Genomic DNA, 15734 nt, shown 5'->3' with positions numbered 1-15734 from the left:
AAGATACATAGAGAGAGTAACACAGACACAGAGAGGGAGATCGTCTCTGTGGCGAGGCCCCAAATAGACAGAATGGGGGGGGCGGGGGCAGAGAGAGAGAGGGGTAGAGAAAAAACTAACATGTCAATGAGTGCGGTGACGCGTGGTCAATTACGCAAGCTTGAACATTAGGAAAGAGGGAGAAAGAACACACTAAATTAAATAACCTAGCAAAATATCGAAATGTTATGTAATACAACACAGAGAGTCGGTCAACACACAATTAACGCATAGCCTGGTCGATTACGTATTTCAAAGATTGCTAAGTTAGAATTTAAGTGTGAAAATTCCAAAGAGAGACAAAACATAAAACAAGATGAACGGAGACACACATACAGAGCAGAACATAAGAATGACAAAAAACGAGTGGAGACAGAAAAAATACACTAAATACACAGGCAGAGAGAGAAAACAAAAAACCCAGAGAGAGAGAAAAAGATAAACTTGAAACTTCCCTGTAGAAATGGTTCGATCTTAAATTTGGAGCTTTCGTGACTGCAGGAATTACTCTTTGGTTCTTTCGGTAAAGTCACGTATAGAGATAAAATAATTAATTTAATAACAGCATACGACGTTTCGATTGCAACACAAGCAATCATCATCAGGTATAAATGAAATAGCAACAAAAATCTAACCAGAAAACTATAGACAGACATATTAGCAGACAGATATCACCAAGATAAATAGAGAGAGTAACACAGACACAGAGAGGGAGATCGTCTCTGTGGCGAGGCCCCAAATAGACAGAGGGGGAGGCGGGGGCGGAGAGAGGGAGGGGTTAGAGAAAAAACTAACATGTCAATGAGTGCGGCGACGCGTGGTCAATTACGCAAGCTTGAACATTAGGAAAGAGGGAGAAAGAACACACTAAATTAAATAACCTTGCAAAATATCGAAATGTTATGTAATACAACACAGAGAGTCGGTCAACACACAATTAACGCATAGCCTGGTCGATTACATATTTCAAAGATTGCTAAGTTAGAATTTAAGTGTGAAAATTCCAAAGAGAGACAAAACATAAAACAAGATGAACGGAGACACACAGACATAGCAGAACATAAGAACGACAAAAAACGAGTGGAGACAGAAAAAATACACTAAATACACAGGCAGAGAGAGAAAACAAAAAACCCAGAGAGAGAGAAAAAGATAAACTTGAAACTTCCCCGTAGAAGTGGTTCGATCTTAAATTTGGAGCTTTCGTGACTGCAGGAATTACTCTTTGGTTCTTTCGGTGAAGTCACGTATAAAGATAAAATAATTAATTAAATAACTGCATACGACGTTTCGATTGCAACACAAGCAATCATCGTCAGGTATAAATGAAATAGCAACAAAATCTAACCAGAAAACTATAGACAGACATATAAGCAGACAAATATCACCAAGATACATAGAGAGAGTAACACAGACACAGAGAGGGAGATCGTCTCTGTGGCGAGGCCCCAAATAGACAGAATGGGGGGGGCGGGGGCAGAGAGAGAGAGGGGTAGAGAAAAAACTAACATGTCAATGAGTGCGGCGACGCGTGGTCAATTACGCAAGCTTGAACATTAGGAAAGAGGGAGAAAGAACACACTAAATTAAATAACCTAGCAAAATATCGAAATGTTATGTAATACAACACAGAGAGTCGGTCAACACACAATTAACGCATAGCCTGGTCGATTACGTATTTCAAAGATTGCTAAGTTAGAATTTAAGTGTGAAAATTCCAAAGAGAGACAAAACATAAAACAAGATGAACGGAGACACACATACAGAGCAGAACATAAGAATGACAAAAAACGAGTGGAGACAGAAAAAATACACTAAATACACAGGCAGAGAGAGAAAACAAAAAACCCAGAGAGAGAGAAAAAGATAAACTTGAAACTTCCCTGTAGAAATGGTTCGATCTTAAATTTGGAGCTTTCGTGACTGCAGGAATTACTCTTTGGTTCTTTCGGTAAAGTCACGTATAGAGATAAAATAATTAATTTAATAACAGCATACGACGTTTCGATTGCAACACAAGCAATCATCATCAGGTATAAATGAAATAGCAACAAAAATCTAACCAGAAAACTATAGACAGACATATTAGCAGACAGATATCACCAAGATAAATAGAGAGAGTAACACAGACACAGAGAGGGAGATCGTCTCTGTGGCGAGGCCCCAAATAGACAGAGGGGGAGGCGGGGGCGGAGAGAGGGAGGGGTTAGAGAAAAAACTAACATGTCAATGAGTGCGGCGACGCGTGGTCAATTACGCAAGCTTGAACATTAGGAAAGAGGGAGAAAGAACACACTAAATTAAATAACCTTGCAAAATATCGAAATGTTATGTAATACAACACAGAGAGTCGGTCAACACACAATTAACGCATAGCCTGGTCGATTACATATTTCAAAGATTGCTAAGTTAGAATTTAAGTGTGAAAATTCCAAAGAGAGACAAAACATAAAACAAGATGAACGGAGACACACAGACATAGCAGAACATAAGAACGACAAAAAACGAGTGGAGACAGAAAAAATACACTAAATACACAGGCAGAGAGAGAAAACAAAAAACCCAGAGAGAGAGAAAAAGATAAACTTGAAACTTCCCCGTAGAAGTGGTTCGATCTTAAATTTGGAGCTTTCGTGACTGCAGGAATTACTCTTTGGTTCTTTCGGTGAAGTCACGTATAAAGATAAAATAATTAATTAAATAACTGCATACGACGTTTCGATTGCAACACAAGCAATCATCGTCAGGTATAAATGAAATAGCAACAAAATCTAACCAGAAAACTATAGACAGACATATAAGCAGACAGATATCACCAAGATACATAGAGAGAGTAACACAGACACAGAGAGGGAGATCGTCTCTGTGGCGAGGCCCCAAATAGACAGAGGGGGGCGGGGGCGGAGAGAGGGAGGGGTTAGAGAAAAAACGAACATGTCAATGAGTGCGATGACGCGTGGTCAATTACGCAAGCTTGAACATTAGGAAAGAGAGAGAAAGAACACACTAAATAAAATAACCTAGCAAAATATCGAAATGTTATGTAATACAACACAGAGAGTCGGTCAACACACAATTAACGCATAGCCTGGTCGATTACGTATTTCAAAGATTGCTAAGTTAGAATTTAACTGTGAAAATTCCAAAGAGAGACAAAACATAAAACAAGAGGAACGGAGACACACAGACAGAGCAGAACATAAGAACGACAAAAAACGAGTGGAGACAGAAAAAATACACTAAATACACAGGTAGAGAGAGAAAACAAAAAAACCCAGAGAGAGAGAAAAAGATAAACTTGAAACTTCCCCGTAGAAGTGGTTCGATCTTAAATTTGGAGCTTTCGTGACTGCAGGAATTACTCTTTGGTTCTTTCGGTGAAGTCACGTATAAAGATAAAATCATTAATTAAAAAACTGCATACGACGTTTCGATTGCAACACAAGCAATCATCATCAGGTATAAATGAAATAGCAACAAAAATCTAACCAGAAAATTATAGACAGACATATAAGCAGACAAATATCACCAAGATACATAGAGAGAGTAACACAGACACAGAGAGGGAGATCGTCTCTGTGGCGAGGCCCCAAATAGACAGAGGGGGGGGGGGGCGGGGGCAGAGAGAGAGAGGGGTAGAGAAAAAACTAACATGTCAATGAGTGCGGCGACGCGTGGTCAATTACGCAAGCTTGAACATTAGGAAAGAGGGAGAAAGAACACACTAAATTAAATAACCTAGCAAAATATCGAAATGTTATGTAATACAACACAGAGAGTCGGTCAACACACAATTAACGCATAGCCTGGTCGATTACGTATTTCAAAGATTGCTAAGTTAGAATTTAAGTGTGAAAATTCCAAAGAGAGACAAAACATAAAACAAGATGAACGGAGACACACATACAGAGCAGAACATAAGAATGACAAAAAACGAGTGGAGACAGAAAAAATACACTAAATACACAGGCAGAGAGAGAAAACAAAAAACCCAGAGAGAGAGAAAAAGATAAACTTGAAACTTCCCTGTAGAAATGGTTCGATCTTAAATTTGGAGCTTTCGTGACTGCAGGAATTACTCTTTGGTTCTTTCGGTGAAGTCACGTATAAAGATAAAATAATTAATTAAATAACTGCATACGACGTTTCGATTGCAACACAAGCAATCATCATCAGGTATAAATGAAATAGCAACAAAATCTAACCAGAAAACTATAGACAGACATATAAGCAGACAGATATCACCAAGATACATAGAGAGAGTAACACAGACACAGAGAGGGAGATTGTCTCTGTGGCGAGGCCCCAAATAGACAGGGGGGGGGGGGCGGGGGCGGAGAGAGAGAGGGGTTAGAGAAAAAATTAACATGTCAATGAGTGCGGCGACGTGTGGTCAATTACGCAAGCTTGAACATTAGGAAAGAGGGAGAAAGAACACACTAAATTAAATAACCTAGCAAAATATCGAAATGTTACGTAATACAACACAGAGAGTCGGTCAACACACAATTAATGCATAGCCTGGTCAATTACGTATTTCAAAGATTGCTCAGTTAGAATTTAAGTGTGAAAATTCCAAAGAGAGACAAAACATAAAACAAGATGAACGGAGACACACAGACAGAGCAGAACATAAGAACGACAAAAAACGAGTGTAGACAGAAAAAATACACTAAATACACAGGCAGAGAGAGAAAACAAAAAACCCAGAGAGAGAAAAAAAGATAAACTTGAAACTTCCCCGTAGAAGTGGTTCGATCTGGGTTTTTTGTTTTCTCTCTCTGCCTGTGTATTTAGTGTATTTTTTCTGTCTCCACTCGTTTTTTGTCGTTCTTATGTTCTGCTCTGTCTGTGTGTCTCCGTTCCTCTTGTTTTATGTTTTGTCTCTCTTTGGAATTTTCACACTTAAATTCTAACTTAGCAATCTTTGAAATACGTAATCGACCAGGCTATGCGTTAATTGTGTGTTGACCGACTCTCTGTGTTGTATTACATAACATTTCGATATTTTGCTAGGTTATTTAATTTAGTATCTTCTTTCTCCCTCTTTCCTAATGTTCAAGCTTGCGTAATTGACCACGCGTCGCCGCACTCATTGACATGTTAGTTTTTTCTCTAACCCCTCCCTCTCTCCGCCCCCGCCCCCCTCTGTCTATTTGGGGCCTCGCCACAGAGGCGATCTCCCTCTCTGTGTCTGTGTTACTCTCTCTATGTATCTTGGTGATATCTGTCTGCTTATATGTCTGTCTATAGTTTTCTGGTTAGATTTTTGTTGCTATTTCATTTATACCTGATGATGATTGCTTGTGTTGCAATCGAAACGTCGTATGCTATTATTTAATTTCTTTTTTTATCTTTATACGTGACTTTACCGAAAGAACCAAAGAGTTACGACATGTCACACGTGTAAAATATTCTTGGGATAGCCCGCACCTCCATATACCCCACAGGGTCTTGTTTTGCTTGTAAAAAGTGGTATACCCCACGGGTTATACGCGGGAAAATACGGTAAGTTGATTATCGCATGTGTGGTGGTCAAGGTTGACCACAGGCGCCACAACCTAGGGGAGGGGTACGTACCGGTCTGGACTGATCCGGACCGGTCGGGCAAAAAGGCGGTTGGAACCGCTCTGAGGGGAGGGGGCTGGCGAGAGCTGGGGCCCCGAGACACCCCCGCCCCTCAGAGAGGGGATATATAAGACGGCTCCCGGAGAGCTGGAGTCAGTCCATCTCATCTCAAGCTGAAGCAAGGAGCCGCCGGAGACCCTGGACCCCAAGCCCCGAGGATGTCGCCGGGACTGAGTGGGCTGCGGGTGGGGTGTTAAGCTTCCCTAGGCTAAGGAGCCGCAGGGTAGAGAAGGAGAGTAGTCAGAATAGCCCGGAGGCTGTACCTCCCTAGGTTGTGGGGATTGGGCTATTCCCCAGTGCGTCAGAATGTCTAGCTGTTATATAAAAAGCGTGTGGCCTCTAAAGAAGTCTCCGTCTCCTTCAAGATACTACACATGTAAAGCGCTCTGAGACACTGACATAAAAGAGGATACTCTTATCAAAATAAAATCATTACTCATCCAATAACAGACAAAAAGGCCACAAAACAAATATGGCATTGCACATTATGTTAGGTTTTATAAACAGTTGACCAGGTACCTGCAAAAACTCTGGCATCCCAAACATGTTGGCATAATGCTCAATCACCGCTTTCCTCCTGGGAAGGAAAAACACAAATGTTTATTGTCACTTAAAGCATCAAGAGAGTCAAAAATAAAATCCACATACCATTTACTCTACCCCATACCTGTAACAAGGCAGCTAATGAAAGAGTACAACACGTGTATACATACTACGGGTGTAACGATTCATCACCTTCCCCCCCGATAATTGAGGACCACGAGATAATTTCAGGATTTAGTATTTTTGGCTCTTCGACAATTTTTTTGGTCCTTTATCTTTTTGTTCTATCTCGTTCCTACGACGTAATAGCGCCGGCTCACGGAGGACCCCATTTGGAGGCCCCTGGAACCTGCTCATGGGTTCGAGAAGGGAGGCGCAGTCAGGGCGGAGCCAGGCCGCGCTGGTAGGATAAAAGGAGGCAAGAGCGGGAGCTCGAGGCTGCCAGTTCTGGGAGTGGACTCGTCTCGTCCTCGCTGCCGTCTTCGCTAGATATTGCGTTGCAGGATAGTTGTTGGCTATCTCAGTCAGCGCCGTCAGAGTTACATGGCTAGTGTTGTGTACAGGCTAGGTTAAGCGACTGTGGAGAGTGTGTGGACGAGACTGTGAATGTTGATAATAAAGGTGCCTCCTACAAACCTTGTCTCCGAATCACTGACACTACACACGCACGATGCGAAGCGTGTTTGTCAGTCCTACGAATCGATACCAATCGCCGAGATGAGGCATCGCTCCACCCCTAATTCACATGCACACAAGGACACAAGGGAGCACAGGTGCATGCACACAGCGAGCCCGCCCATTGGCACTCGGCACTGTACCTCTGCTCAGGGCTGAAGAGGCACATGGCTCGCGCCTTGTCTGCCTGGATGAAGCCCATGATGGCCGCGTGTTTCCCGTCCGGTTTCGTGTCGTCGATGCAGTACGATATTGGGCCCGAGTCGGACATGCATGATCCATTGAAGCCTTAAACAAATCACATTCACACAAGTCAGCATCACTTACTGAGCAGCATTCACTCCATCAACACCATCTTTGGGAAAATGACCTACACAATATAATAAGGTCGTCTGTTTTACTGTAGACGTGAAAACATTGTGACATGCTTTGAATAAGCTTAGGCCATTGTGTCTTGGCATCACAGTCAAAATTTGCCGATTTTTTTCATTACTGGAAAACTACTTAGGTGGGAAACTCATAGCAATCATTGCTCCCAACTGCAAAAACTTAAACTTAGTAAGACCCTTCTTGTTTACCTTTTCTCTACTTTGCACTCCTATTGTTGGTTGTACTGTTTGTTGTTGTAACTTGCTGACCCGCCCATACTGGACATAAGTGAAAATGAGCTTCATAACTCATCGGATTTCTCCATGATAAAGATTATAATTCTGAAAAGGTCTTAAGACTTTCCTAGGTAACACAACTATAATAAAAATAAATAATGGTCATAACCCCTTGATTTTAACTTGAACTTGAGGCTGTGTTAATGACAATTGAGGTAACATGGTGTCAGCCCAAACCGAAATACACGGCAAAAACACAATAAACAGTGTCTACTGATGTGGCCTCACCACGCTGCTTCCAGAAGCTTGTGCTGTAGAAGGTGATGGTCTTAATGATGGATCCCATCGGCATGCGCTGCACCAGCTGGCTCCTCAGGGGCGGCAGGGCCGGCTCAAAGTGCACCTTGTTTATGAGGGCGGTTGGGATTGCGCTGATTGCAAAACGTGCCTGTGTGACATGGTCAAACCAATTGAATTGTGTTTTCAAGGCCAGCACAACAATAATATTATTGTAACACTTGTTTAGCCAGAAAAGCCCCACTAAGTGCCTAGACTTTTTTCCTAGGATGCTCCTGCAAAGCATTTTGTTTCGCAGTAGGGGGCAATGATTTTGCTGTGTTAAATCTTAATTGAGTAATTTGCAGGGAATCTTTCAGCATTGGGATGCTGAGTAAAATTATTTACAAGATTTGAGGATACAACAATGACAACAACGACGACGAGAACAACAACAACAGACAAAGTGAGTTAATAAAAGCGTGTAAAAATGGCAGGGTCTTGATGGGGGTGAGGTAGCTCAGCACTGATAAATGTGTCAATGTGACTTGCATGAATTGTTTCCCTCATCCATAGAGAAATGTGAGCATGAGGAAGACGACGTTTTTGCCACCCAATAGTGGGCGAGTTACTGCTTGTCTATCCAAAGACGCCGCCTACGTTGGTCGTAATAAGCATCATGAGGTCATAAACTTTGAGTTTTAAGACCCTCGCTAAGATGTCATGTCTGTCTGGTGGCTTTTGGTTTGGATAAAGGTAAACCTGGATCTCCTTTCATTTGGGATTGCAAGTGAAGGTGATGAACAGATGGGGCGTGGCATATTGGCTGATGTATGTCATGGCATCCCGAGTCTTCTCATGCATGTATCTTGGTGGAGCTGTGTAATATTTGACAACTTATTAGTTTCATAATAGTAAACAATGAACCTGAGTTCTTAGCGAAAGATTCAATAAAATTGTACTTTGCCCGCGGCCTCGCCTAGATTGCTCAGCCAGAGGAGGTGACACATTGCCAGGCCGGGGGCTGGGCCGCTACCCCCCCACCATCCCCCCGCCCGCGCTACAATAATACTATCTAAGCGCTATAATATTAGTATTTACCGAGCCTATAGTAGTAAGTGCACACATTGGGGTGGGGGGTAGAGAAGAAGACATGACACTTTGATGAATTTACCTCAACGTTGCATGTATTTTTTTTGCATTTGGAACGCGAATGAGAAATCCCCCCCACCCTCCACCGATGACGCGTGTGCGTTGCCTGGGGCAACCCCGAGCAGCTTGAGCGGGGCAGGGAAATAATTAAATAAAAACTCACTCAATTGTTAATTTCACTACTTTAAAGTTGACGGATGGGAAAACGAAATAGCCTATGCCCACCACGGGGCTTAGGGTGTGCTGCCTGGCAAAAATGTTTCGACTTAAACCACCCTGTTTGAGAGCCAAATCCCTCGCAAGTGCGCGTACGCAGATGGACAGACAGACGGACAGACAAAAATTTACTTTTATTTTTAAAATAGTTTAGTGGTGCGCACTGATGATATAATGTACCTGAGCTAAAATGGCAGTGTGCACCCTATTGTATGATAACCATTTTTAACACGTGGATATTTCACGAATCGGACGCATTGTTTCATTCAGAACTTGGAGTTGCAGAGTCACCGCTCCCAAATCCCTTGTATAATAGCCTGAACAGGAGAGCCTTGAGCTGCTGCTTAAAGGTGGACGGTGCTCGGATGCTGGATCTGTGCAGTGGGGGAGAGTTCCAGATGGCTGGTGCAGCTACGGAGAAATGCTATTCGATCAAGACAATGTGCGCTCTGGGCACGATGAGCAGGTTATTAGATGTACCCCATAGGATGCAGCGGTGAGCTCTAGTCAGTGGTGTAAGAAGCGTGGAGAGATATGGCAGGAGACCTTAAAAAAAATCTTGATTACACAGGATAGCAATTTTGTGATGTAGCCTTGATTTTATGGGGATCCAGTGCAAGGTTTTTAGTGAAGCCATGGAAAATGTATGGCTGCACCTTATGCCAAGGACGGCGCCTGACAGGTTGTTTTGAAACCGCTGTAGTTTGTCGAGGTATTTTTCAGAAGTACGAGCAAGGATAACGTTGCAATAATCAATGTGAGTGCCGATAAGTGCTACACGCCAGTATTTGCAGTGGGCAGATTTGTCACAAGGCCCTGCGATGGTGGTTATACCCCTTTATTATGTTGAACGCTTGGTTGTGGAGTCGGAATGTGGAGTTCAAGGTGATTGCGAGGATTTTCAGATGATTTGAAAGACCGATGGTGGAGCTAATGCTGAGTAGATTTTGAGCTGCCTGGTGCCTATGAAAAGAGCTATAGGTCTTTAGGAGTTTAATAGGAGGTTATTTATCCAATGCTGTAAGGTTGGGGTACAATTGGCAAGGTTGAGTGGAGCATGATGGGAAGTTAGAGTGAAATGTCATCAAACATCTTGATAAGTGTAGTCTCGCGAGAGTGGGCTGAGTGGCAGGTAGACTGCAGGGGGCAAAAACTGGGGGATGAAGTGATGGGATCTTTGATTCTGACAAGTTCGAGGCATTCATGAAGTTTGGAAGTGGTTGATACGTTGATAATGGGGTGGTAGTTTGCAGGGACTTCAGGGTTGGAGCTGGGTTTCTTTAGTTGAGGTGTCACTTGGCATAGTTAAAGTGACAGGGGAAAAATACCGGACTGAAAGGAGGCACGAGTAAGATGAGAAACCATTATTGCAACACACCGGTGTGCTGAAGCAGCAATACATTGGCACGTTTGTTCACGTGGCTACGTCATGAATTGACAGTGTTGGGTGCATTAGGGTTAACGACACATTTTACTTCAGCTATCTCAAGTTACAGGCCCATCTCACTTCTATCGAGGATATACACATTTATGGAGCGCATGGTGCTCACACGCATCGCGCCCACAGTTAAGCCACACTTGCCTGTCGAACAAGCCGGCTTTCGACCTGCCAGAAACTGCTGTGAGCAGGTCCTTTCCCTTACCAGCTACATCAAAGCTGGATTCCAGCGAAAAAAAAAAAACGGTACCGCCATGATAGACCTCTCATCCGCCTATGACACTGTCTGGAGACATGAGCTCCTACTCAAGGCAGTGTGCATCATCAAGTGCCATTCAACACTGAATCTGCTAAACTCGATGCTCAGCAACTGAAACTTCTAGGTACACCTTTCCAGTAACACAAACCATACAAAAAATGGCAACGACAACTTACCTCAAGAATCGGTACTCCGATCCTGTTTAACATTTTCACCAGCGACTTACCAAAGACATCATCCCGCAAATTTGTCTATGCGGAACGACATAGAAATGGCTACTCAGGAAACAAACCTGAAGTCTATTAGTGACAGACTGACAGAAGACTTGTCTGTATTAGAAGACCACTTCCGAAGGTCGAGATTACGGCTGAATCCATCCAAAACGACTGTCTCAATCCACAATCTCAATAATTGTAATATAAATGCTGTCAAAAATAATATAATATTTTGCGACATAGAATTGTAATGTATTACTTACTGTTAGTAGCTCAGCTTATTGGAGAATATATTTAGTATACTGATGATACTATGTAACTTATACTTTAGTTGTTTACGTGGTGGTTTAATTACTGCAGCTACATACTATTAACATTCCTTCCCTTTTTATGTTACCCCTATCCCCTCCCTTTGATGCTAATCCTGCATAATGCACGGGCATAATGACTTTAAACCCCCCGCCAAACCTCTACGCATTTCACAAGTAGTACTAATCGCATATCTGCATTTCCCATAAATATGCTAAATTCCTCTTGATATGCAAATTATTTCGTCAAGGCGCTCTTCGCCCCTCCATCCCAGCTTAAATAGTCGCCCCAAGCCTGGAGTGTGTTATTCAGACTCTGTCTTCTCGACAGACCTGTTCTCCACCTGAGGACGGCTGCTTGCGATGTGGCCGAAACGTAGTGAGAATTATTTTATAATGTTTTATTTTTATTATTTTATTATTTCCATTCTACGTGACTTTACCGAAAGAACCAAGAAGATGAATCCCTGCAGTCACGAAAGCTTTAAATATAAATCGACCACCATATCGCAAACAAATGAATCCTACGCCCGCTCTCCGGTGGACTGAGCAGTCGCGCTACTCCCGAAGCTATCGCATGGCTCACAGACTTAAACGTGGACTGTGATTTAAACATACTTCCCATATGCTAGAAGAAGATCCAAAAATCAAGTATGGTACATATTTGTGTTTGATTGGAGACTGATGCATTAGAGAGCAATCTCAAACCATTTAACAATTGTTGTTTTGCTGGTAGTTACAACCATAATTGCCACAATTATGGCAACTGCTGATGATGCTGAAGAAGGATCTGACCCAAACATCAATTATGAATCACATTTAGTCACGAAAACCTACGAGTTAAATTTACAATGAAGGCTTCCTTAATGGGCTACCTTGTTTGCTAATTTAAGTTACATGGCTTCATTGCTTTGTCATTATTCTGCCTTGCCATGGATTGAGGGATTTTTGTATGCGATTCTATTTAGTACGTCCTCCAAAGGGTGCTGGGTGAAATAATGCATTGCAAAATTGAGTGAGGTAGTGGCAGATTTGGCAGACCTTCATTGAATTGGCCATGGCTGCTGATAAACGATTTAAACTAAACAGTATTTGATATTTTACCAGGTCAGGCCCACTGAGCTGTATAGCTCTTTTTCAGAAGTGACCTGGCCACAAATGATAGCTCAACCAAGTTGCTTATCATGTGAAAATTTATAGCAGCTAAATACTTTAAATGCATATTTCTAAATGTGTAGGGAAAAACCGGAGGACCCAGAGCAAAATCCACATGACCACGGGGAGAACATACAACTTCCAAATATACAGCCATCAGAGTAGGGATTGACCCAACGACCTCCTGCATACCAGGCAAGGTAGTTAACATCTTGCCACCGTGACAGCTCCTCCAGTGTGGTAGTGTAAAGTGTGAAGCATCTTACTTTGTACCGGTCTCCCTGCACCGTGGTGACCTGCACGCCCTCGTCCGTCTGGACGATACTGGCCACTACGTGCTTCAGCTTCAGGATGTCCCTGCTCACGCGATCTGCCAAACGCTCGCTCACGGTCTGCGCACCCAGCACAAACTTACTCTCCTGTGCGCAGACAGTCATAACATCCGCGTGTCATTCGTCATCGCATATGTCATAGGGTGGCAGGGTAGTTCAGTCGGAATCTCATGCCAGCAAGGAGAACATGGGCTCGATTTCTCACTCTGTGGAGTTTGAATATTCAACCCCTGTTCTTCATTTCCTCTGTGTTGCCCGATTGGTATTGGCCAAACATAACAATGTAGAAACATTTTCTACAAAATACTCGTTTGGGATTACACGTAGCAGTATCACCCCCAACTGTGAAAACTTGGCAGGACCACCCTGAAAAAGAGCCTTGAGACTCGGTGATGATTTCCTGGGTAAGCTAGCGTAATATGTGGAAGAATAAATTTTCTGCAGAGAACAAGAGACAGTGATTCCATTAAAGCGCTTGCGATGAGGTTAGATGGTATATACGGCTTTGACAATAATTACGTCTTGATCTTTGATTGATTGATCTTGATAGTTGCAGGTAATATGCAGCGATTGAAAAAAATGTCTAAAGGTATAATCGTACATTTCTTTTCATTGTCAAATTCAGCTTTCCAAAAACATCCTGCTCTTGTTACCCTTTTTTCATAAATTTGATTCCAAACTGCCTTCAGGAATTTCTCTCGACTCACTTATTTAGTGATATTGTCCAGTTGTGTCCATGAAACAATAATTTTATTTCGTTGAGTGACATTGTTGTACGTGAATTTTATTTTGCTCCGATTTACCCTGAATTTGCTGCCTTCTTTATTAAACGTGTAGTGGGTCAATAATTACAGTAGAGTCGCCTTTTGAGGCAACACGTATTTTTATTAACAAATAATCCCTAACACAAAGGGGTAATGGCCCCTTACACCCGATACGCCTCTCACTGGCTATTCTAACCCTTCTTAAGTGAAGCTTGGTCTTCAATGGTCTATAAGCTGGAGCTGACCCTTACCAAGGGTACGGCTCTGCACGTGGGCTCTTCTCTTCAGTCTTCACTGGTATAGCTTAGAGCCGACCCTTGCCAGGGGTACGGCTCTGTCCATCGGGCTCTTCTCTTCAGGAGGCTCTTGATCTTCAGGTGAACGACGACTCCTTGACCGTTCAGAGGTCCGGCATTTATATACCGTTGGCCCCTTGGGCCATAGTCCCTTGACACTGGGCTCAGTCACACTACCGCCCCCTATTGGCACGTGTGGGATACTACCGGCTGACAGCATGCGGAGTGCATAATAATCAGTCCCTCCAGAAAAACGCGATTATGCGATCGCAAGATTTCACGCAAAATCAGCCAAAGTCCGCATATTTATGCGGGGGGCGCGTTTTTTCAAATACGCCGCACTTTCGCCGCATAAATTGCAGATTTCCGCGCGCAAAATATGCGGGCTTGCATTATTTCATAATCCCCGCATTTTCGTTGCAAAAAGTCACATATATCTTAGCAGAAAGTTGAAAAATGTTGCGTTTACTTCACACAAGCGCAGCCATTTCCCCTGTTGCCATGGGAACGTTATGAAGTGACGTCACTCATTACGCGACATCATTGAAAAGCTGCAAACCCCGCGATGCCAATGAAACCATGATGAAGCCCGCAAATCTTTCTCATTTGCCAACAAACATAAGCGCAAAAGACCGCGCAAAGCAGTTCCCCAGTGTGTTACATGACAGTGGGGGCAAATTATTTTGCATAGCTACCTCTGTAAAACAGGAAGCACACATTTTATTTTTTAATATTTTATTTATTCATTTTTACAGAAGTTGTAGCATATTCATTTTGTAAAGCTACAGAACTTGTTCGACTCAATGTTTTGTAAGTTTGAGCCATCTGTTTGTTAAGGTCTGAAATAAAACAAGATGAGAACTTAAATATTCCCAGCACTTTCTGTGATGTAGTATGCTTGCTTATCATAGAAAGTAATAAGAAATGACTCTTTACATTAAAGTAGTAGCCTAGTGAATAGGGTGTTGGGGGAATCACTTTTTTTTTCTCTTTTTCATCAAACCGCAGTTTTTGCAAGTTCCCGCAATTTTTGCAAGTTCCCGCAATTTTTGCAAGTTCCCGCAATTTAATCGCATAAAATTGCATAAATATCCCGCATATTCCATCGCATTTTTTAAGAAAACGTGCCGCATAATCAACGATTTTTGCCCGCAACAATCACCAAAAAACTCCGCGTTTTTCTGGAGGGACTGAATAATACCTCTGTAATAAAGGACTCTTAGGCGATGTTGGTCTCCATCTGTCATTTATTGAGTTCTTGTCTCGCACCCCGCGATGTCCCCGGTCGGACCCGCACCTCTTCCGTCGCGTGCCCTCCGTACGCCGTTCGAGTCCTCCGCTCTCTCTCTCTGCAGCCACATCGCTGCCTGTGTGCCCCGCACACTCTGCAGCCACCCCGCTGCTCCGTGTAACTCCGCACACTCTGCAGCCACTTCGCTGCTCTGTGTGCCCCGCACACTCTGCAGCCACTCTGCTGCTCCGTGTGCTCCCGCACACTCTGCAGCCACTCCGCTGCTCCACGTACACCGCTGGCCGACGGTGCCGTGACTCCGACCACGTGGCAATTCGTGCCACCCCTCCGCCAGCACCCCGCGTGGCTTCTTCTATCTTTACTCTCTCTCGACTCCCGATCCCCTTCCGGTTCTCACCCTATATCCTTCTCCTCACGTGACCCTGACTCCTCCTCCTCCTCCTCACGTGACCCTGACTCCACCCCCACTCACCCCGACGACCAGGCTCCACCTCCCCTAATACTCCGGCCCGCGTGAGTGGTGCGGAGGCAGCGCCCACCCTGTCCTTGCTCGCATTACATGACCCCCCCCCCCCTAATGA

General features: G+C 43.4%; 1 protein-coding gene across 1 annotated transcript in view; it reads right to left on the bottom strand.

The window, feature by feature from the left end:
* LOC144934376 (amine oxidase [flavin-containing] B-like) overlaps positions 1 to 15734 on the bottom strand; it is a 79127-nt gene that overhangs the window by 20187 nt on the left and 43206 nt on the right. Inside the window, exons 7-10 of the mRNA XM_078860062.1 lie at positions 12776 to 12928; positions 7779 to 7938; positions 7029 to 7173; positions 6187 to 6244 (exon numbers count right to left, since the gene is read on the bottom strand). Coding sequence (XP_078716188.1) covers positions 6187 to 6244; positions 7029 to 7173; positions 7779 to 7938; positions 12776 to 12928 — 516 coding nt within the window. The remainder of the gene's footprint in view (positions 1 to 6186; positions 6245 to 7028; positions 7174 to 7778; positions 7939 to 12775; positions 12929 to 15734) is intronic.

Source organism: Lampetra fluviatilis, chromosome 10, assembly GCF_964198595.1.
Source record: "Lampetra fluviatilis chromosome 10, kcLamFluv1.1, whole genome shotgun sequence".
In the NCBI taxonomy this organism is placed as follows: Eukaryota; Metazoa; Chordata; class Hyperoartia; order Petromyzontiformes; family Petromyzontidae; genus Lampetra; species Lampetra fluviatilis.
Note: the sequence above shows the minus strand (reverse complement) of the source record. Positions and strands in the feature narration are given on the sequence as shown.